General features: G+C 59.4%; 10 protein-coding genes across 10 annotated transcripts; 4 read left to right on the top strand and 6 right to left on the bottom strand.

Annotated features, from left to right (window-relative positions):
* Window positions 1–105: 105 nt before the first annotated feature.
* Window positions 106–2099, bottom strand: BXZ73DRAFT_91358 (cyclase-associated protein; the record flags this gene model as incomplete). The annotated part of the gene is made up of 13 exons (XM_048025945.1): window positions 106–168; window positions 216–424; window positions 479–552; window positions 579–601; window positions 670–743; window positions 791–972; window positions 1067–1092; window positions 1142–1187; window positions 1298–1383; window positions 1445–1508; window positions 1531–1664; window positions 1722–1992; window positions 2056–2099. 13 exons carry the CDS (start codon window positions 2097–2099, stop codon window positions 106–108), a joined length of 1296 nt encoding a protein of 431 aa, XP_047875484.1.
* Window positions 2100–2510: 411 nt separating this feature from the next.
* Window positions 2511–3573, bottom strand: BXZ73DRAFT_177 (RF-1 domain-containing protein; the record flags this gene model as incomplete). Its single annotated transcript, XM_048017552.1, has 6 exons — window positions 2511–2609; window positions 2665–2810; window positions 2874–3033; window positions 3091–3167; window positions 3238–3414; window positions 3471–3573. Coding segments are annotated over 6 exons (762 nt in total), but the record flags the coding sequence as incomplete, so codon positions are not given.
* A 750-nt stretch (window positions 3574–4323) lies between these two features.
* BXZ73DRAFT_103679 (uncharacterized protein) lies at window positions 4324–5635 on the top strand (the record flags this gene model as incomplete). The annotated part of the gene is made up of 7 exons (XM_048015653.1): window positions 4324–4425; window positions 4691–4752; window positions 4814–4920; window positions 4989–5056; window positions 5114–5440; window positions 5492–5566; window positions 5621–5635. The coding sequence occupies 7 exons, from the start codon at window positions 4324–4326 to the stop codon at window positions 5633–5635; spliced, it is 756 nt and encodes a 251-aa protein (XP_047875482.1).
* Window positions 5636–6944: 1309 nt separating this feature from the next.
* BXZ73DRAFT_50662 (Shr3 amino acid permease chaperone) lies at window positions 6945–7844 on the bottom strand (the record flags this gene model as incomplete). The annotated part of the gene is made up of 4 exons (XM_048020479.1): window positions 6945–7210; window positions 7308–7355; window positions 7415–7645; window positions 7793–7844. 4 exons carry the CDS (start codon window positions 7842–7844, stop codon window positions 6945–6947), a joined length of 597 nt encoding a protein of 198 aa, XP_047875481.1.
* Window positions 7845–8164: 320 nt separating this feature from the next.
* Window positions 8165–9002, top strand: BXZ73DRAFT_91355 (uncharacterized protein; the record flags this gene model as incomplete). Its single annotated transcript, XM_048025944.1, has 3 exons — window positions 8165–8665; window positions 8731–8793; window positions 8847–9002. The coding sequence occupies 3 exons, from the start codon at window positions 8165–8167 to the stop codon at window positions 9000–9002; spliced, it is 720 nt and encodes a 239-aa protein (XP_047875480.1).
* A 504-nt stretch (window positions 9003–9506) lies between these two features.
* BXZ73DRAFT_103676 (uncharacterized protein) lies at window positions 9507–10108 on the top strand (the record flags this gene model as incomplete). Its single annotated transcript, XM_048015652.1, has 3 exons — window positions 9507–9617; window positions 9680–9845; window positions 9909–10108. The coding sequence occupies 3 exons, from the start codon at window positions 9507–9509 to the stop codon at window positions 10106–10108; spliced, it is 477 nt and encodes a 158-aa protein (XP_047875479.1).
* Window positions 10109–10848: 740 nt separating this feature from the next.
* Window positions 10849–13695, top strand: BXZ73DRAFT_79342 (Pkinase-domain-containing protein; the record flags this gene model as incomplete). The annotated part of the gene is made up of 6 exons (XM_048023069.1): window positions 10849–11762; window positions 11815–12472; window positions 12724–12862; window positions 12901–13002; window positions 13106–13150; window positions 13199–13695. The coding sequence occupies 6 exons, from the start codon at window positions 10849–10851 to the stop codon at window positions 13693–13695; spliced, it is 2355 nt and encodes a 784-aa protein (XP_047875478.1).
* Window positions 13696–14271: 576 nt separating this feature from the next.
* Window positions 14272–17245, bottom strand: BXZ73DRAFT_79341 (uncharacterized protein; the record flags this gene model as incomplete). Its single annotated transcript, XM_048023068.1, has 4 exons — window positions 14272–14416; window positions 14448–15049; window positions 15103–16761; window positions 16823–17245. 4 exons carry the CDS (start codon window positions 17243–17245, stop codon window positions 14272–14274), a joined length of 2829 nt encoding a protein of 942 aa, XP_047875477.1.
* A 971-nt stretch (window positions 17246–18216) lies between these two features.
* BXZ73DRAFT_79340 (uncharacterized protein) lies at window positions 18217–19000 on the bottom strand (the record flags this gene model as incomplete). The annotated part of the gene is made up of 3 exons (XM_048023067.1): window positions 18217–18647; window positions 18731–18904; window positions 18940–19000. 3 exons carry the CDS (start codon window positions 18998–19000, stop codon window positions 18217–18219), a joined length of 666 nt encoding a protein of 221 aa, XP_047875476.1.
* A 330-nt stretch (window positions 19001–19330) lies between these two features.
* BXZ73DRAFT_91352 (uncharacterized protein) lies at window positions 19331–20986 on the bottom strand (the record flags this gene model as incomplete). The annotated part of the gene is made up of 7 exons (XM_048025943.1): window positions 19331–19503; window positions 19564–19688; window positions 19766–19830; window positions 19891–19928; window positions 19982–20572; window positions 20648–20790; window positions 20826–20986. 7 exons carry the CDS (start codon window positions 20984–20986, stop codon window positions 19331–19333), a joined length of 1296 nt encoding a protein of 431 aa, XP_047875475.1.
* Between the last annotated feature and the right edge of the window lie 75 nt (window positions 20987–21061).

The following is a 21061-nucleotide window of genomic DNA, read 5'->3' as shown; positions in this document are numbered from 1 at the left end:
TTTCCAGCGCACATCCGCCACAACATCGCTAATTATCCTAGAATATCCATCCCAGCGACACGCGAAAACTGAGCAAGATATACGGCAGAGGCATTAATCACCGCTTCAGCCTGCATGCTCCACGGCGGTCGTCACCAGCTTCCCATCAACAATCGTCGTGCGGAACATCTCCGGCACAGGGTGTTCGTCGAAGATTCCCGCTTCCTCCCCTTGACCGGGACGTTGATGTTGATTGCGCTGCACTTTGCCGTCGTGATTTCGACGTCCAGACACTCGGGCGACAAGTAGATCGTGCCCGTGTCCGTCGAGTCCAGCTGAATCGTCGGAGCCTTGCCAGTGATCTGCAGCCCAAAGCCTGGGCAGCCCGTGACAGACACCGACGAAATAACGGACTCCACCAGGACGCTAGTCTCCTTGCAGTTCACTGGTAAAGGCGTTTGGCTATTGCACACTGAACCACGACACACGACGAACTCACCGAGATTCACGGCGTTGACCTTGCCCTTGATAACAATAGTGGAGTCTTTGCATCCGTAGATGTTGACGATATGGCTCAGTCGGCATTCGCCACCTCCAACGGGACTACGTTCTCTTGGTTCTCCTACAGATAGTGAATGTTACAATAATTGGCCGTTAAGGACTGTCAACTTACGATGATCCACTTGTTACCCTCCAGCGCGAACTTGGAGGCTTCTTGCTCGACAAGGCCTGTGGTTTGGTGGGCTTCACAGGACGCTTGGGCGCTTCCACCGACGTGAGTGACGAAGTATCAACAAATCACAGAATGAACCGCTCTCACCAGAGGAAGAGGGCGTGGAGGCAGGAACAGTGCTTCCTGCTCTCAGAGCCGGGTTCTTGTGAGTCATTTCGCTCTTATCGACTTTTCGCAAGCCCTTCGTGATATCTGCACCCTTGTTGATCTGGTTGAAAACATCGGAAACGGCTCCCCAGACGCAGCGGGAGCAGGGGCCGCTGCAGGAGGCGGGGGCGGAGGCGGAGGTCCGGGAGGCGGAGGAGGCGGAGGAGGAGCACCACCAGCTGGTGCTGCGCTCGATGCGCCCGAGACGCTTTGAACTGGTCAACTGAGACACCCTTCCTCATCCAGTTAATTTTGTCCTATTCGATACTACGTCACGCTTACTTTGGCGTTCCATGTTGGACCAGAGGGGAAGAAGTCCTGTACCCAACTGCGCAGCTCGTCCAACAGGTGGAAGAACATACGAACCCATTGCGGGTGCTTTGGGTCCTAACAGTAAAGGTTGAGGATCGCGAGAGATGGGGCATGAGCGGCACTCACTTCTCTTTCAATTTCATGATGATCGGGTTCCCGTAATACTGCGTCTGCTCCTTCGCGTCTTGGACTACCTTGTACGCGTCCTTCGTCTATGCGAGCCAGTTGACCGTTACGGTCATCTCCGCGGACGTGACGGTAAACCGTACTTACCTGGGTGACCCATCCCGCACTTGGCGCAGCAGCAGTGATCATCTTCAGATGGTCCGCCCAATCTCTCTCGCGGAACGCATCCACACCCGAGCGACGGCGTCGACGCCTTGTCGAGCGGCGTCAAGATCTGGGCCAGCAGTGCCGCGTCCGGCTTCGTGCACGCCTCGAAGAGGACCACCATGTTCCGCATTTCCATCAGCTCGGCCTCGTACAGGCGCACCTGCGCGCGGACGTGAGCCGCGCGTCCCATCGATAGCCGGTGGCACCAATCACGCACCTGTTCGTTGACGAGCGGCGGGGCGAACTCCTTCGTGAGCACGAGGAACGGCTTCAGCTTGCCACCGATGACCCGCTCGTCGAAGGCGACGATGCTCTGCGGCGTCGCTGAGGCTGTCGCGGGCGCGGCAGGCGGCGGGACGGGCGTCGGTTCGGCATTGGCGGACGACGGAGACGCGGCGGCGGCGGCAGCAGCGGCCTGCGCCGACGGTGGGAGGTAGGACGTCGCAAGGGACGCGAGGTCTTCGAGCCGGGATGTCGTTGCTTCGAGCCTGTGGGATGGGGTAGACAGTCATTAACATGCACCCTGGAGATGCACAACCTGTACGACGGACCTCTTGATGATCGTGGCGAGCGAATGGAGCCCGCCGGAAGCCATGGTGGACGAAGCGTGTGACTGCGTAGTGAGCGTCGGGGTATGAAGGGCGGGGTGGGCGGATGTGAGTAGGGGATGCGATTGGGGTGAAGCTGGACGGGAGTGCGCACTGCGGTGCTGCCTGCGTGTGGCGGACGCGCTCGAGACCGGAACAGACCGAGCTTGCAGCTTGATCGACGACGCGCGTCGACTACATTCAGACGTTTGTATGCGATCGACTTTCTAATGCGACCAAAAGCCATGCCATTGACAGTAGTCTTAATTATGTGTGTGATATAATACCAGAGGCATAGACGTCCACATATACAGATGCTGGAGTCTGCAACGAAATCGAGCGTATCAATCGTCGTCGTCGTCCGCTTCTGACCCGTGATGCTGCCCTTTCTTGCCTTTCTTGCCTTCGTTTCGCTTCGCTTTGGCCTTAGCCTTCTTTCGCCTCCTCCTTTCCTGTTCAGCCTGTTTTGCTTGTTGCAAGTCCGTCTTGGATATTCCTGGGTTATACAATGCATCCAGCTGTCTGAATGAGCTTACATGCGAATGCGCGAGGGCGGACAAAGGGGGAACGAACCTTGTTCAGCAATATCTTCCTTCCAATCTTCCGGTTCTCCAGCAATGAACGAGTTTGTTGACATGACACTCGAAGGCCCGTGGGTTTGTGCAGCAATTGCACATTATTCTCAGTCTTGTTGACAGATTGACCTCCAGGGCCGCTTCCTGTTTCAGGGGGGATCATATGCATTAACAGAGTATACAGTACAAGCGCGAATGACCGAGCACCTCGTACGAAAGATTCCTCCAAGTCCGCCTCTTTTAGCTCCGGAATGACACGCTGCTTCGAGGCCTTCTTGAGCTGAGAGTAGTACAGAGGTCGTGGTGACGCATTCGCACTCGGGGTAGGCGGTGTCGAATCGTCAGCACTGGTCATGATTGGCAGCACCTTGCTCAGATTCGTCAAACCAAGAGAACCATCAACAAACAGGGAGGCTCACTTCACTGGGCCCTTTGCCATCGTCTTGGGTTGCTTGATTGTATCATTCGACCCAAGCTCCGTGTGCTCTGTGATGTTGAGCGCTGTCCGCCACGAATGAGCCAACGTCGCACGTTCCGCGGGCTCGAACACCAGGGCGAAAGCGCGACGCACCCCACTTTTCCTGCCCTTCCTCCGTCTGCGCCCCATCCAGGCGGCGCGCCTGGACGACGTTCTTCCGGAGCACGTCCGCGACGTCCCGCACCAGCGCGACCTTCTCCGCGAACTGCGCTTCGTCGACCGTCGTCGTTTCGTACGGCAGCATCTCGTTGCGAATTTTTAATCGAAACGCTGCAACAACGTGGGGTGAGCACCGCGGCCGCGGGCCACGCACACGACACGCTCACCAGTGCGGACAACGTGGTCCCCTGCGAAGGTCGTGGCGGACGCGCGCAGTGCCGACCGGTAAGCCGAGCGCGCAGATGCAAGGAGGGCTTTCGAGCTGCTCATGCCGACGCTTCACAGACAGACAAAAGAGGGGGCGGACGAGGGGGCACGGGAGCGGATCCTCTGGCGGGGACGGAAGTGTGCGGCGCAAAGCGGAAACAACGCACGGAGACGCGCACCGGCGGCACGCAGAGAATGCGCGCCGTCACGACGGGTCACAAGCACGGGTTGATGGAGCGAGATCGTGCGCGAGATCCGGCGCGCGACGCGTCCCAATATGGAAATTCCTGTGGATCGAGTCCGTGCGGGGAGGCCGTGCTTTTCCTCCTCCCATAGCTCTGCACTCCCCCGCGCGGCATAAATTCACACATATTCGCACAGAAAACACTTCACTACACGTATGCGTACATACAGGGGAAAATTCCGTCCACAACTTAGGCCTGTACCTCCTCGATAACCGCAGCAATCCCGAAACTAGACATCCCTGACAAGCACCCCTTCGTCGCGTCCCGGAAAACATACCATGGACGCGCCAGAACCTCCAGCTTCACTTTGGAAGCGTACGGGACGCAGCGGAGCAGATGGCGAACGCAGAATGGCGCGTTCCTGAGATAGAGTCTCACGTGACACAGGATTACAGTTTGTTGAATGGTTGGACGCGCCTCGGAGTCTGAACATCCTCTCTTCCTCCCGTACCACCACCATCTCCCGCCCCCCTCCCGCACGTGCATTGCCACACTCCTCCGCTGCCCTTAAGGCCCTCCCTCAAGCATCAACTATCTCTCCCATTACTATCTAGCGCATTAACAAGCAATGTCTGCGGCGAAGAAGACCAGCACATCCAAATCGGCGACCGCCAGGAAGGGTGCCCCGCGGGCCGCTCCCTCCCACCCCCCCTGGATCGACATGATCAAGGTTCGTACAGGCGGTTCCCTGAGCCTTTCTGCGTCGACACCCCCAGTGTCTTGCTGTTGTTTGCTGCACTGCGCGCGGCGTTGGCTGCAACGACCAAAAGGGGTAGGGTGTAGGGCATTGCCTGTTCCCGCCCCGCCGCCGCCCCACTTGCGCTCCCGCCTTGTCCCGTGCTCGCGCCTGTCTGCAACTGTCTTCAGCACCCATTGGATGCCTTTTCCGATGCCGAACGTCATTGTATGAGAAAGTCTGATGTTTCGTTGTCTAGGAATGCATCCTCGAGCACCCTGAGGATGCTCGGCAGGGCGTCTCACGTCCTATGATCAAGAAGTGAGCCCCCGCGCCGCCTCCCCCGCCCTCGCGCGCTCCCGCTGACTTCCGCCCGCCTCAGGTTCGTCGAAGACAAGTACAAACTCGAGATTGGGGCCGCGCAGAACACGCAACTCAGCAAGGCGTTGCAGACCGGCGCCTCCAAGAGCATTTTCGTCCTTCCTAAGGGTTGTCTCTCGCGCCCCCTTTACATGACGCCGCGCGCCTCACCCCGCCCTCGCGCTGCACGTTCACAGGTTTCGCCGGTCGTGTCAAGCTCCCGCCCAAGTCCGTGCGTCCTGCGGGCGACTCTGCGACCAAGGAGGTGCGTGCGCACGGGCCTCCCCGTGGCTGTGTCCGTCGGTGGTAACTGGGTTGACAGAACAAGCCTGACTCCAAGGCCGCTGCGAAGCCCAAGGCTGCTGCAAAGAAGCCTGTGGCGAAAACCGCCACCGCTAAGACCACGACGAAGAAGACCGCCGTCGCCAAGAAGAGTACGGCCACGAAGGCGTCGGCTGGAATCAAGAAGCCTGTGCCTAAGGCGGCTACAAAGGCGGCTGTAGCTAAGCCCAAAGCTGCAGCGGCGAAGCCAAAGGCCGCTCCTGCAAAGAAGGCGAGCACGACCGCTCCCAAGAAGGCTCCTGCAAAGAAGGCTGCGCCTGCTCCCAAGAAGACTGCCGCTGCAAGCAAGCGCGATTCGGCGAAGAAGGTAGGCACGCACGCGAATGGTGCGAAACACATGTCTGACGTCAGTCTTCAGTCTGTCACCGGAAAGGCGCCTGCAAAGAAGCCTGCGGCCAAGGCGACGGGGACTAAGACGTCCTCTCGTACAAAGGTACGCTGCATTGTTGCGTCGAATGACGGCGATGTGACTGACCGGCCTTGGTAGGCGGCGAAGAAGTAAATTCGCGTCGAATGTGTCATGATTACAATGCTACTCTCGATTAGTTGTTGGTTCCGCGTCCTCGCTCTGTTCTCGCACACGTCCTGTCTTGTCTTGTCTTGTCGTGCCCTTTCTTGACTGTCTACCTACTCCCGACTGCCGCGAAGCGTGCATCCCCATGCCCCAAACCATATGCCCATATGCCCGCGGTCGCCCACGGTGCCCGCTCAACCCATCCCTGCCCTCTTGCACACCTCTATGCCCCGCTCCCATCCAGACCTAGTCTCGATGCTCCTCACACGCGCACGGTGGGGGGCGCCGCGCCGCTCCGCCCGACCGCCCTATAGACTTGCCTTGCCACCCGTGCGTACGTCTTCTGTCTTCTTCTAACTTAACTTCTGTGTTGTATATGTACGGAGGCAAACACGGACGGTCGCTGTACAACGCAATGCGATTTTCCTCTCCCTCACCCTCCGCGCGCGTGCGACTGCCCGTCGCTTCCCGAGTACTTCTTTGAGGCCACTCTGCAGTGCATCCGGTCTGGCGGAGCAGATGAACACCGACTGGCACAGCACCCATGGCACTCGCGCGGCACGCCCGGTGCCCACGGACGGCGTCGTCCGCGGCATTGAGCGCTTATTATTGAGCGCCAGTGTTGCCGCCGGCGGTGAGTAGCCTCGGCAGGAAGGAAGCTGCCGCGGGGTCTGTTCGAAGCTTCACGAATCAGTGACCGGATCGCCTGCCCGTCGCAGCTGGCGCCGTGCGTGTGTGACTGATCGAGGCCTGGGAGGGCCGTGGAGCTCCGAGCCGCAGCGTCCACATCCGACGTCGAGGGCCCGGGACAGGCACACGGTCGTCGACATCGTAAGTGTCACAACCGACCTTGACAGGCTGAAGGTGCTTCGGCGCGTTTCACCGCGGCTCGGTTCGATTCGACTTTGGGCAGTTTGGCTGGGGTCTGAACATATGAGCGCTTGCGGTACTACTGTGCTTAGATGTCGAACACGGATATAGATTGCCAAGAAGCGGCGGGGAGTCAGATAGCAAGGATCGACGAGTACTACGTGGATGGATGTACACCGAGTGGAAACAGCGGGAGCGAGTGCGTGCCGGGGCAATAAACCAATACAAAGTGCGACCGAGCGCCGTCCGTAAACCAACCTCGCGGCGCCGCCGTGTGTCCTACATACAGATCTCAGGATACTTTTGCGGGGCCCCCCTCACTCTCTCCACGGGTGCGCGCGTGTGTGCACTGTTGGGGGGCCGGCCGGCTGCTGTCGCGCAGCGCAGCTAGTACGCGTGCGGGTGCCTATGTGCACCACATCGTGGATCATGCCACCTTGGCCCTCTCCGGCTCGACGCGCTCCGGCTCATCCACGGTAGGCTCGTCATCGTCCTCATCGACATCGCCCTGCTCCGCCCACCAGCGCCCGGCCTGGAGGACGAGCACGCCGGTGAGGGCGACGCTGCAGACGAGGTGCGAGGACGCGAGCTCGAGGGTCGGCTCCCGGAGTGTCGCGGGGAACGGAGGGAGCGCTGACGGGGGTGTGGGGGCGTTGAAGGGGAGTGGGAGCGTCGCGAAGTTCGTGGTGAGGTCTGACGGGGGCGGAATCATGGGTGAGTGGGAGCTGGAAGGGAAGGGAGATGGAGAAGGCAATGCGGTGGTAATACAGAGATGACGCAAAATACGCACTGGGGATGACAGAGTAGATGTACATCGCGATAGCGGTCGAGTAGAGGACTGCACAGTCCTCAAACATTCAGCAGGCAAGACAGCTGGGATGACGAGAGGGAACTCACAGATGCTCCCGCCGTCGAACATCAGGTTGCCCGCGCGTCCGTCGCGCAGACTCCAGAAGAGCGTAGCGCCACCACAGATCGTCGCCGCGGCGTAGAGGTATGCGAGCTCAGGTGGGCCGTGCATGAGCACGGTGTAGTATGTCGCCGCGGTCCACAGTCTGCTGTCCGTTTGCCGTTCAGGCGACTTCCAGAGCGTGAGCGAATCCGCGATCCAATGTGTGAACAGGACGCCTATGGGATCGCGGGGGTATTTGTGGTTCGCACATGATGCCGTGAGTGGTGAGAACAGTGGGAACACGCGTCCAGAGGTGGAGGCGGTCAGTGAGCTGTTCTCGTGCGCGTGGTCGGGGGAAGCGCCGGGGAGGGACGCGCACTCACCGAGGAGGAAGGCAGTCATGCTGACCACGACGCTCATGCGGAGGCCAGCCATGTCGTGCAGGAGGAGGAGGGGGAGGTAGAAGGGACGTGGACCGCAGTCCAGAGGATGAGGCAAGGTAGGGAAGACCTGCCTTTGCCCGTGATTCCGAGCAATTTCTTTACACGGGCCGCAGCATAGTACTAGCTTGGCTTACCCTTTTTAGCGACTTAATTACGTGATATTTATCGTCAGCTAGTCTTGCTTCAAGTCCATTTAGAAATGCTTTTACATAAGTTGAAAGTGCCTTCAACTACCGCTTTGACGCGCTCTCTGCCAGTTGGGAGTTTCTGCGATCACATTCGTTCTTCTGTAACGGCTTCTTCCTGGCCGTCATGCTCTCTGCTACTCTACGTAAAGAGGCGTGCCGCCTCGTCAAAAGCGCATCCTTGACGCGTCCATACCTGCGCCAGTCCTCCACACGTCGCGCCCAGCTGTCCACATCCTCCGCCGTCCACTCCTCCCCCAATGCTTCGTCCTCATCGTCCCCGGCTGGCCCTGCGTCTCTTCCTTGGTTCATGGACCCCGCCGAAGACGAGGCACCCATCGCCTCTCCGTACATGCGCCGCTCCGCGCTCGCCCAGGGCCCGCCGCATCCGCCATTGCCCGTCGACCTTCCAGAGGGACACCCGATCGCGCGCCTCCACGCCGCACTGAAGGTTTCGCCGCACCTCGAGCCGGGCACGCTGCTCGTGCGCTCCCCCATTCCGACTGCGGTGGGTCCGCCGCCGACGGACGCGCTCCCACGCGGGCGGCGCAAACGCGGGCGGACGAACCTGGGCGAGGGTGTGGAGGTGCACCTGGGCGGTCTGTGGGAGTGGCATGTTATCGCGCAGGTGAGTGGGGGCGGCCGCGGAGGCTCTGGAGGCTAGTTCCTGACGCGTTGGCCGTGTTTTTGCAGGTGAAGGAGGGGACAGAAGACCGAGGCGCGATTGAGTCGACGACGAGGGTCGTGCGGAAGGCAGTGAGTGCACGTCTCGTGGTGTTGTGGGTACATCGCTCATAGCGTCATCGTAGCTCCTTGCGTCAGAGCCACCGATTTCTTTGCCTCAGAAGAACCGACGCAAGGGCCACAATGGGTGGGCTATGATTGATGCGGGGAGCTTTGCTGTTCACATTGTGAGCCAAGAGGCGCGGGAGAGGTTCTTCCCCGAGCGGCGAGATTTCGTCTGAACACCATTTTTGTGTACATCGGTGCGTTTACTGGGCTTCTTCATTACTCTCGGGTTCATCTGCGGAGCAGTATTAGTGTTAGAGCGTATAATCATCGGCCCCTTTACTCTTGCGAGCCTTTCAACAAGTTCATCTCTGGCCCGTCTTGTACCTGCACGAGCTGTAGGGGCGACCTGTGACCGAAACCCGTTTTCATACAACGGCCCAAACCAACCCCGTGCATTGCACATGGTCCAGACTCGGACGTGCTAACGAGAACCCTCGGGGGGAGACGAACGAGTGACGTCACTCGAGCATTATACCCCCATCTATCAATGACATCTGTGCACCAACGCGTGGTTTGGCGGGGCGTAAGAGCTCCTCCCTTTACACCACAGACGTCACTCTCGCCGGCTGCTGTCGACAACATATATATATATACCGCAAAGCATCCTCACCGTGAGGTCAACGATCCACCCACACCACTCAAGTACTCACATCTCAACTCACGACCATCTCTTTATCATGTCTTTGAACGACACCAGCCTTGGTCCCAGCAGGGGCGTCGATATCCATCCTGGTGTTGCGAACCCCACCTCTCATTCGAACCACGGAGATCCCCTCGCATCCAACTTCGTGCGTCACAGGCACCCAGTCTTTCTTCCCCATGCTTGTAAATTACTAACCATTCACCGCAGGTGACGGACCCTACTACCGACGACATGGGCGCGGGCGCGGGCCCCAATTTCCAGGGCCACAAGCAGGCCGCGCGGGGCTTCACAGAGAACGCTGGCGTATGCGAGGGACGGCCTGGCGTCATCGAGTCGACCCACATTGACCCGCTCGCGGAGGACTCGAACGACGGTCAGTCTCAGTCTCACCTTTGCCGTCGCCTTTGGCCATTATTTCTCATGCGTACGCGGACAGACGACGGATGGGCGAAGACTAAGCCAACGCAGGGGCAACCGCGCTCCGGAATGACCGGAGTCGCGCAGGGGGCGTATAGCACTGCGTCGGACATGGCGACTGGTGCTGCAAGCATGGCGTCTGGGCTTGGGCAGGCGGCGTATCAATATGTCGCGGGCGACGAGAAGACGCGCAAGTCTGGCAAAGAGCAGTCAGCATGAGTGTTGATTTAGTAAACAAGTTGCATCTGCCTTTGTACTATGATACCTGTCTGATAATGTATTCGTGCGGTTGTTCGCATTTGCGCCGAGTCGCTGCTTTCTGGGCTGTGATACATCACACAAGCGGCTGTCACATAAGTCCTCTTCATGAATCTAGCTACATCCGATCTCAACCCAGGACGTGACACTCCAACATTTAGCCGATGCGTAGCAGTCAAGTGGCAGTAGTTTTCTGCTTATGTTGACGGCCTTATGCCGGAGCTTACTGGGCGCCTGACTTCCAGATGCACCTGGTCAGAGCCACGAGCGCCTAAGCATCTCGTTTTGTTTTCGCATCGTTCACTTCCGTTGGCAGGCATAACTGCTTAGTGAGCACACAACCTTTTCTGGTCTACCTAAAGAGGGTCTGTATTTTCGAATGCCATGATTAGGTCCGACGTAAGAACCGCACACCTCCGCCACGCCAGCGTACAAGCTAGGCTACTCGCCGCCACCGAGTGCAAGTTCGTCGCGGAATGCCACACGTGGTTATTCGGATGCGTTGTTTGTGCAGTGTTTGTCCCCCCGCAGGATCCCGCCATAGTCAGCCGCGGGGGCTGGTTGGCCTCTCACATCTCTTGCTTGGTCGTGCTGGTCGACGACGCCGCACGGCTGACATCCCTACCTCCACACTCGCGCCTATCCCTTTTCTCCCTTCTCTGGCTTTGTATCACAACATCTCTACCCCACACTCCTCCATCATGGCTGGACCTATGGACAGCCCTCCGCGCGCGCCCCCGGTCAAGTACGCAACACCTCTAGGCACTCGATGGCAGAAGGAGAAGGCCGCAGCCGGCTCCAACGCTTTCGACTACCCCGACGATGCCAAGTACGTCGGCCCTTGGATCATCGGCGAGTGTGTCGGAAAGGGCGCCAGCGGCCGCGTCAAGATCGCTCGTCACCGCCGCACCGGACAGCTCGCCGCGGTCAAGATCCTTCCCCTCCAACCGTTCCTCTCCTCGCGCAGCGCGGCGACCTCCACCGCACAGGCCAAAGTCGACAAGCAACGCCTCGGGATCGACCGTGAGATCATCATGATGAAGCTCATGAACCACCCGAATATCATGCGTATCTACGACGTCTACGAAGGTGACAAGGAGCTCTATCTCATCCTCGAGTACGTCGAGGGCGGCGAGCTCTTCGACTTCCTCGTCAATCGCGGCCGCCTCGCCCCGCTTGAGGCCCTCGCCTACTTCAAGCAGATCGTCTATGGCCTCAACTACGCACACGTGTTCTCAATCATCCACCGCGACCTTAAGCCGGAGAACATCCTCATCCACTCGCTCCAGCCTCCACTCATCAAGATCGCCGACTGGGGCATGGCCGCGTTTGCCCCACCCTCTCTTCAACTCGAGACCAGCTGCGGCAGCCCGCACTACGCCAGCCCGGAGATCGTCAACGGACACAAGTACTGCGGAACTGCGACGGACATCTGGAGCTGCGGGGTGATCTTGTATGCGCTCCTTACTGGCCGTCTCCCCTTTGACGACAAGAATGTCCGTGTATTACTCTCCAAGGTCAAGGCTGGCAAGTATGAAATGCCCGCTTTCGTCGACCTCTGGCGAAGGACCTGCTGGCTCGGATGCTCGTCGTTGACGTTACTGAGCGCATCACTGTGAGTTGCCATTGTATCCTCCCTCGCTGTTTGCTGATTGCGAGTTTTTCAGATGGCCGAGTCCTCGCACACCCTTGGCTCGAGGGCGCGACCCCGGTATCCTGTATGTTCCCGCTCCGCCTGTCCTAGAACTTGCACAGCCCCTCCCGTCTGCGCTGCACATCGATCGCGACCTCTTCGAGTCTCTGGCTGTCATCTGGGGCCGCCACGCGGATCTCGACAGTATCAGAACCGACCTCCTCAGTCCCGTCGGGCGAGGCACGCTTGCAAAGGCTTTCTACTTCCTCCTCCAGCAACATCGCGAGACGACAATGAATGAACATGAAACCCTCATGCGTGTCGACGAGATCTTGGGCATCGAAGGGAAGATCATCACCAAGCAGTACGCCGCACCCCTCTCAAAGCCTGGTCGCCGTTCCGTCGACACCATCCGCGCTCCGCCCTCGAATCCTGCGTCGGAGTATCTGCGCTCAGTCCGCCCTATCCCTGCGTCACTACCTCTGCCAATCTCTGGTGCTTCTTCGCCGCCTCGGACCGCCATCGCACACACTCTCCCTATGGACCGTGGACCGACCCGTTCTCACCCACCTTCCCCTGCTGGTCCTCGTCCGCAGAAGTCTCGCTCCCAGGCCGCTCGGACGTCTATCACACGGTCTGCCCCTCCGGAGTTTGTCCCGAACCCCGATCTGTCTCGTCTGCGCTCTCAGACGGTCAGCGACGTTCCTCAGAGGCCTGTATCTCAGCTTCTCCCTCGGCGACCTGTTCCGTCTCACATGCAACGTGCCCCCCTCACGTCTCCTGTCGTCCAACGCCCATCTCGCGCAGAGCTCACGGTGTCGCCTCGTGTTTCTCAAGTCTCTCCTGCATCTGGATACATCTACTCCCCACTCCCGTCGCCGTGGCACCACAGTCTCCCATGCCTGGTCTAGTTTCTCCTCACATGGCTGTCGACACTCCGCAGCTCGGAACCGGTTCCCCGATGGTCATCTCACCTCGTCCCGAAACAACAATGCAGTCTCGCATCCATCCTTACGCTGCAGCCGGCGCTCAGCTTGTTCCCTGGTCCTCTCCGATGCCTGATTCCATTACGCCTCCGGCTCGTGTGCGACGACCTGAACACTGCTTGTCTGTCGACGAGTCTCTGGCGCGCCGTTCTCTCCACTGGAACGCCATCGATACTCGCCTGGAAGCGGCTGGCCCAAGCAGACGCGGGTCGACAAGGAGAACATGGGCGCATCTGGTGTGCATGGTGCACAGTCGGACAGCTCGGTCCATACCGGGGGGCTTGGTTTCGGACACTCCGTCCGATGAACAAGGAGATGAGCAACGTGATGTTCCTGCAGGAGGCAACCAATGGCGCCCACCTCGGGAAGAAGAAGCTAGCAAGCGTAAGTCCCATCCTCCCTTCTCGAACTGCTCCTGACGTGCTTGTGCAGCACCCCCGCTCGACGTGAGCGGCGTCCCCATCTTGTCCAAGCGGTCCACCTTCTCCATCGGCTCTCCGCGCCCCGGCTCCCCGCCGACCGGGTCCCCGAGCAGCATGGGCGAAGTCCGCGGCTGGTTCTCGAACCTCTTCCACTGGAAGTCCGCCCAGCCGCTCGTCCTCTACTCCACGCGCGACGTCGCCGAGACGCGCGCCGAGACGATGCGGCTGCTCGAGGCCCTCGGCGTCGCGGTCACGCTCGCGGACCCGGACGGCAGGGGGCCGCGGCGGCGTGGAGCGTGCTGCTCTGCCGCGCGGCGGACGAGCACGCGAAGCCGGTCCGCTTCCGCGTCGAGTTCACGACGCTCGCGAGCCTCCACGGCGTGTCGCTCCCCGGGCGCGCGGTGGGGTGCGAGACCGCGACGGGGATCGCGCTCGAGAAGGGCGGGGTGGGCGCGTTCAGGGCGCTCTGCCAGCGCGTCCGCGCGGAGTGGCGGCTCGACGCGCTGATGACGCCCGTTCAGGCTCCGGGGATGGGGGTGCAGCATGCGTTCGCGGTGCGCGGGGGGAATTGAAGGCGGGAGATCTAGGGACAATGGTGTGGATGCGGCTGTTGTGGGAACACAGGCCGCAGGTGGAGGGTGGGGTTGCGACTCGGACACATATTCTAGACTATACACTTATTGAGATCCGACCAAGATGTTCATATACAAGGAGACGACGCGTGATAATGGACGGCAAGTTTGGCGTCGCACCGGCTCGCTGGAACGCCGGCTTCTCGCTCTCGGACCTTGGTTGGGGGCATCCGCGCAGTTAACTCATTCCCCCGTACATGTAGCTTTTTCTCGTACTTATGCCTGCCATGGGCTACGCTCTCAAGGGCAATTAACGGGAATCCAGAAAATGGTTCGACGTCCAGCTGAATCCGAATAGCCACGGACTAGTTCCCCAGCACTCGGCCACGTCTATATCGGCGATATGGAGCGCTGTGTTAGACTAGGAGTGTTTCGTGATTCGGAGGTGCGCGCATGACAATGGACATACGTGCACGGCACAGCGACGGAATGTACAACCACAGTCTACAGCCTAGCTCAAACTACTGGAACCGGCATTCTGACTCCCCTGCGAAACCTTCGACGCCTTCGACGACCTCGCTGCTCCTTCAAAGTCGGCCGGTGCGGAGCGCTTAGCCTTGGAGTGGTGTGGGACACCGGCTCCGGGAAATGCCTGTCTTAAGGGGCCAGTCGGTCCGCTCAACGAACTCTTTGAACTTGGCTAGCACTGTCTTGTGCGACTTGAGAAGCTCCGTTGCGCCGTACATGAATGGCGTGGGCCCCCCCGCATCGTCGGGATCCTGAAGTTGAGTGTCGGTAGCGTTGCCGGCGTCGTCCTCGTCATCAGAGTCGTCGACAATGCCGGTGTTTCCAGTGGAGGTTGCCAAAGGGTTCTCTGTGGGCTCTGTGACGGTGGCAGGACGCTTGTCCCATTCGTCGACGAGGAAGCGCGCCTGGAATAGCCGAAGGAGCCATTTGAGGAGCTCGTTGAGCGGGTGTTGGTGAATCTCTTTCCCATCTTCACCGAGAGAGTGGAACGCCAGGTTGGGCCCTGATCCCACGGTGATAATGCCCTTCGACAGACAGAGGTTGCGCGAGAAGCTGCACGTTCGCCCTCCAGAGGCACCGGGGATATCGCCGTCGAAGTAATCGTTGACGAACGCCTCGACAACGGGCCCTTCCCAGTTGTGGCACAGGAAGAGAGCGCCCTCGAAGAGGAGTACATGCAAGAAGGACTCGAGCTCGTCGTCGATCCCGATCGGCCTGGTCGCGTCCTTCTGGCACAGGGAGGACATGTAAGCCCAAGTTCCCTGCGCAGAATCAGCAAGCTGAGCGTATGAAGAGCGACAATGGTCACACGTACGGTCCTGAGCGGCTGCCTGGCCACTTTGATGCCAGCTCTCTTGGCCATCTCCCAATCCGTCAAGATCCCAAACCACTCGATTTTGGTAGTCTTCTTCACACTGTCGTGGAAGTACACCGGTAGAAGGAGGATATTGCCGGCGCTTATATCGCGATGGAGCAGATCCTCGCACTTCCTGTGTGCACCACGATGCGCTGTGAATACGTCAGCGTCATCGCTGAGCTGCAAGCAATGGACGAACTTGCCTGCCATGGCGTTGTATATTGCACGGACGAGCACGAACCCAGACGGGATCTCGCACAGCGGGAGGCAGACCTCTTCGACGACCATGCGGATGTGTCGAAGATGTCGCAGTCCTTGAGGGGCATTGCTCGCGGTATCCGGCGCGGGCTGCTCGGAGCCCGAGGGATCTGCTCCGCCGGTGGCCGATGCGGTAGCTGAAGCGCGGGAGGAAGGCAGATTGGCCCACTCATGAGGTCGGTTCGCAGCCTCGGCAAGTTGCCCAGCCGTAGGCTGGGAAGAGCGCAGCTTCCGAGAAGGCGCCGTCGTCGGCTCGGGGTTGGGGGCGGGCTTGGTGACGCCGGCGACGGAGGAAAAGTGAGTGACCTTGAAGTGCTCGGATGCGATGAGCGTAGGGACCCGTTGCACCTTCGCCATGTTGAGCTTCTTGATCGTCACGTCTTCCGGGTCGACGCCGTCATAGTGCGGTTGCCAGGAGTCCTTCACGAAGACGAAGCGCTGCGTGTGCCACTCCAGAGCGATCCAGCATCGTGTCCCGCGTCCGATGGGCCCGTCGGACCCGCAGAAGAAGGCCTTGCCGACGAGGTAGTACTTGCCCTCAACCATGAGCACGTAGCGAGCGGCGTCCTTCTCCAGAGACTCCGCGAACCCTTTGCGGATGTAGCGAAAGGTGCAGCGTGTCAGACCCTCCCAGACCTCGGAGGCCGTGCGCGACTCCGGTGCGTGCGGGCTGGGGTGAGTACCGCCTTTGACGAAAGCCGGGCAGTCGGTCCGGGCGTCGCGGAAGTGAAGGGGGATCTGCGAACCGTCGGGGTCGGGGGTCGGGTCCATCTTGCGTTCGTCAGTGTCGGAGGCAAGTAATTTGGTGTCCGCGAGTTGACTCATACGTTTCCAGCCGCACGAATCTGGGGAGAGGCGGCGAGTGGAGCGATCGAGACCCATGGCGTCGTCCGACAGCTCGCTGAGGCTTTGCAGAACGGCGAGAAGGATCTTGGTGTCTTCAACAGTCTCAGCGTACTCGACGGCGTTGCTCACCATGAGACCGGAAGGGTCCCAGTGCAAGAGACGGAACTTGGAGCCGTTCACAAAGAGCATGTAGTGGAAGTCACGGTGCTGAAAGTGTCGGATGTTCTTGCTGTACGAGTAGAGCTGACCACGGACGGCAGTGCGCGAGCGCGCTGCAGGTTCAGCGACCTCGCCATCGTCGAACGGGTCGAGGTCGGTGCCGCCGCGCTTGAACTCGACGGTGACGCGCTGGTACTCCCAGTTCGGAACCTCGTCGTTCAGAAGTGGCGCGTCTTCGACGCGGAAGAAACCACCGTCGACTTTGGACTTGGTAGCGTCGTTGCGATCTGGCTTGTTCTCAGAAAGGCGGAAGGTGTGTTTGGGGAAAAGGGTATGGTCGCCATCGAGCTCGACCTATTACGACCACGCGACTCGGATGTGAGCAGAGGTAACAAAGGACGGTCTGAAGACGTACCCAGGCTTTACTAATCTCGTTCTCTACAGGTCTTCCATGCTTCTTTCCACCCTCCGACATGTTCAGCGCTTCCCTAAATCGCTCGGAGATCGCGATGATCTTGCTGGGACCCATGTCGACATGTTCGACACGGCGCAGACCTTTCGCCTCGTAAAGGTCGTAAAGGTTGACGACCTGGGTGCAGTTCTTGCCGTGGTCCATATATCCTTCGCGTACTTCAGCGAGAGGAGGATCCGGAATGCGGCGGGTGGCGCGCTTCGTACCGCCGGACGTGTTTCCGGGGTCCTGGAGACTATCACGCTGGCCCGCGACAGATGCTGAGGACCGGCCGAGACCGTTTCCGCGACCACTGGAGTTGTGTTTGGCGGATACGCGTAAAGGCGTGACTGTCTGCGCAGCGACGTGAGTGTCCCCGTTAGACATGAAGGGCAGGAGAATAACGGGAGAAGGCAGCGAGTAGAGCAAGGATGATGGGAGGGAGGATGCGGGGTGTGCTTACGGGTTCTACGGGTCCGCCGGTGGGTGTATTTCAATGTTCCGTGAGGGATCTGCGGTCACAGATCGAAACAGCGGGTGAGTCATGAGAAGATCATTGAAGCCGGTACCAACCTGATAAGGGGAACAATGGCGGATGCGCGTGCCCTTTGTCTGCAACGTGTGGTGGTCGAGGTGACCTGAACCAAGATGCGGAAGCGCCTGTGCACGCCACTTGGTTCTGTTTCCTTTTCTGGATGACTGCCTGATCGGCGTCTACATGTGTTCCCGACATGAGGCCTTGCCCGCTACGCATGTTCACCGACGATGCGAACAAATTTTTTACCTCGGCGTGCCCCGACTAGCAGCTTTCGGCCAGGGCATTCAGCAAATTTTGACGTAGTGGCGACACTGCCATGCAAGTCCGTAGTAGCCAAGTGATCCCCACCCATCTCAACCACTGCCTCTGCGAGTCGGCGCAAGCACGGGTCATTTAGGCGGCGGTTCGCTATTCAGTAAAGTAATCAAAAAAACCCCGTCTCCTCGCGTTGCGTAGTATTCCCCACACCCGACTGTTGCAGCCTTCCCTGTTGCGATCATGGAATCCAAGGTGGTGGTTTCAATTGACAACCTTCCCAACAAATGCACAACGAAACAACGATAAGCCAAAGCCATAACAACCTAAGCAATCCTGAAAGAGCGAACATGATCAGCGTGTGGAGGGCGTAGCCCCTAATGCCGGAAACTTGGCGCGCTCCGTTCGGGTCGTTCTTTCAGGGTAGTAAGAGGGTGTAACGGAGAGACATGTCGGAAAGTAGGCGCATGCCACCCATAATGAAAGGTGCTCTGCCTATATAGGTCGGACGTCCACTGTATGATAGTCGTGGACTGATTCCCCGCTCGGCCGCACCACGCAACCTTCATACCAAGTAGGACGCCGCCGCCCCGACCGTCAAAGCCCCCAACAAAATCACAGGCACGCGGACCCCACTCGCACCGCTCCTACCACCCGAGCCGCTCTGCGTTGGCCCCGCCGCGGTGGACGGCCGCGTGACGCTCGCTCCGGCCGGCACCTCGAGCGTGAAGGCCCCAGCGGTCGCGGTAGGCGTCGCGGTGGTGCTGAACGTGCCGGTCGCGTTGATGCTCCCCGTGACGAGCTGCACGTCGAACGCGAGCGCGGTCTGGGTGTAGACCTTCGTGGAGACGACGTCCGCGAAGCCGGACCGGAAGGAGGCCACCATCGTGCACGTCCCGTCGCCGTCGCCGGGGAGCACGCAGTCCTGGGTTTCGGTGTCCGCGAAGACGTCGGTCGCGGTGTAGTGCACCTCGGTCAGGCCGGTGATGTACGTCACTGGAGGGGAGGGGGAGTGTGCGCGTGAGGTTGGGTACCGTGCGGACGGGAGCGGGAGGGATTGAAGGGGAGGGTGCACGTACCTATGTCGGGGAGGTTGTTGAACCGATAGACTCCACTCGGTGCGCCGGAGCCTAGAGAGTAGGTCGTAAGGCCGTCGTTAGATCCAAGCTCTAGCGCGGCGATTGCTTGAGGGTTGCGGTGGGGGATGAAGAGCGTCGTGACGCTGTCGGCTGCGCCTTGGTAGAACAGATGAGCTGACGCATAAGAGGCAGGGGGAGAGAGAACTCACCGACAGCAGGTGCGAGCATAGTGGTAGAGAGAGCAGCGAGTGATAAAAATCTAGCGTACATAGTAAAAAGCAGGTGTTCAGGTGGAGGTGGTGAATAGACAGAAAAGTCGTGAAGGAAGAGAGCACTGCAGCGGGTGGATGGGGTGTGGTAATTTATAGTGGGTGGGTGCACATTTCACAGGCATGCAATGCAAATATGTTCGTACCCGCACAAGGCCGGTAACGTTCTCGACTCAGGATGGCGACACACACTCCGAGTTGCTTGGCGGTTCGCATTTCACATGGATACACTGCGTGGCTTCAAAGTGGCCTTAACACAGTTTCTTCAGTTTTGCACCGCATCACAATACTATTGCACTCACCTGGTCATAAGCAGCGTACGATGCCTACTTCACTTCCGCGGATCCATCTCTGATACAGGATCGAAGCCCTTGGGAAAGACTTGCCTGACGTTGACATTGACTCGCGTTGTCCGGAGGTGGCTTGCGTAGGGGTCCCAGTCATCCGAGGCGCTGGTGCTTTCGAGATGAGGTGGGAGGGTCTCTTCCAGGACACGAGGCACGCCTACGCAAGATGGCAAATCAATGCTACGGCACGAGAAAGACAAATATGAAGATACCGGACCGTGGAAAGCCCTACGGCACGCAGGTCCTGACATAATAACCACATCTCCCGACCGGAGCAGGATAGGGGTAGGAGCTTCGTCGCGAGTGTGTCCCCCGATGAGGAATATGGCGGCGCATCCGAGCCTTATGAGTAGAGGTCAGCCACTGAAGTACAAAAATGCTTGGAGGGGTCGGTATTCGGGGAGGCACGGCTGACTCACGAAACAGACACAAGCGGGGAAGTCGCGCACAGCTCCGAGCGGTCGACATGCGCCATGAGCGTGTCCTGGACGATTTATCAGCGATCGACGGCCTGGCGCTGTGAAATGAGAGGACTGGCACCGACGTTTGTTTGATAGAAGTTGACTATACCTGCATCAGGCTCTGTTAATGCAATCAGCGTCTAGAGCGACAAGAACACTCTTGGTTGCACCCACCGTACGTCTCCCTCCAATTCACCCAGTCTGGTTCATGACTACCCCAGTCTGCCAGAGGCCCAGCGTTCTGGCCACTGAACACTTCATCCCATGGAACCGCGTCCACTGCGCTCCTGCAGACACCCCGAACAGATGCCGCAATCTCGCCCGGCCCTTTGGTGAAGTCGTACTGTTTCGTTCCCCAGTGGTAGAACCATCCAATGTTTGCCCATCGCAGCTTCGGTACCAGACTGGAAATCGGAACGGGTCTCAGAGCTTGCGAAGGGGAAGCGCGCGGTTTGGATGTTCCCGCAAGAGCAACAAGGTTGTCGGTGCTTGCAGGCTCGTTCGAGATCAGCTGGCGTGGACCAGGAGGCGGGGGAACAGTGGCTGATTCGTCCTGAACGACGACACTTGCGCGGGGAACGACCTCCTCATCATCACACTCGCCTCTTAGGACGCGGATGTATGTATTCCACAAGCCTGATTTCGGCAACACGTAGTGCGTGTCGAGGTTTGTCTCGTTGGGGTCCTGGGCTTGTTCGCATAGGGCCCATCGAATAAGCGATCGCTGGTCGACGGGAGCCGCAAAAGCAGGTAACAGAACAAGGCCTGATGTATTCCAAGAAGAGTCGAATGATGGTATAAACACGCACAATCCAACATTGCTCAGGGCAGAATGCGCACCAGGAGTGCCCGGGAACATGAATCCCGTCCTTCCTCCCCGCAGAGAAATCTGTGTACATTCCACAGCGTCTGCACGTCCTCGCCACCCCCCTCTAGCCGTCTCCTCCAGTCTCGATGGGTCTGCAGCAGCCACATCCAACACACTAGAGATATCAGGGGCGGGAAGCGGGCCTTGTACTTCTTCTCCGCCGCACGGAAGGGAGTCCACTCGGTGTCGGCCCGGTTCTCGGGTCTGTTTCGGGTTGACTTCCAGTGCTTGCGACGCGCCTTCTTGTATGCTGCGCTGGTTGGATCGTGTATGTCGCCTGACAAGGCAGGTGCCGAAGGGGCAACGGTCATGACGCGGAGGGGATGGGAGCCGCGAAACGAGAGCCGGGCGACGAGTCCGAGCCGCCGAAGCAAATAGGCGCAAAT

Source organism: Epithele typhae, assembly GCF_022376455.1.
Source record: "Epithele typhae strain CBS 203.58 chromosome Unknown BXZ73scaffold_43, whole genome shotgun sequence".
In the NCBI taxonomy this organism is placed as follows: Eukaryota; Fungi; Basidiomycota; class Agaricomycetes; order Polyporales; family Epitheliaceae; genus Epithele; species Epithele typhae.
The sequence above is the reverse complement of the archived record's forward strand: the minus strand, read 5'-3'. Positions and strand labels throughout refer to the sequence as shown.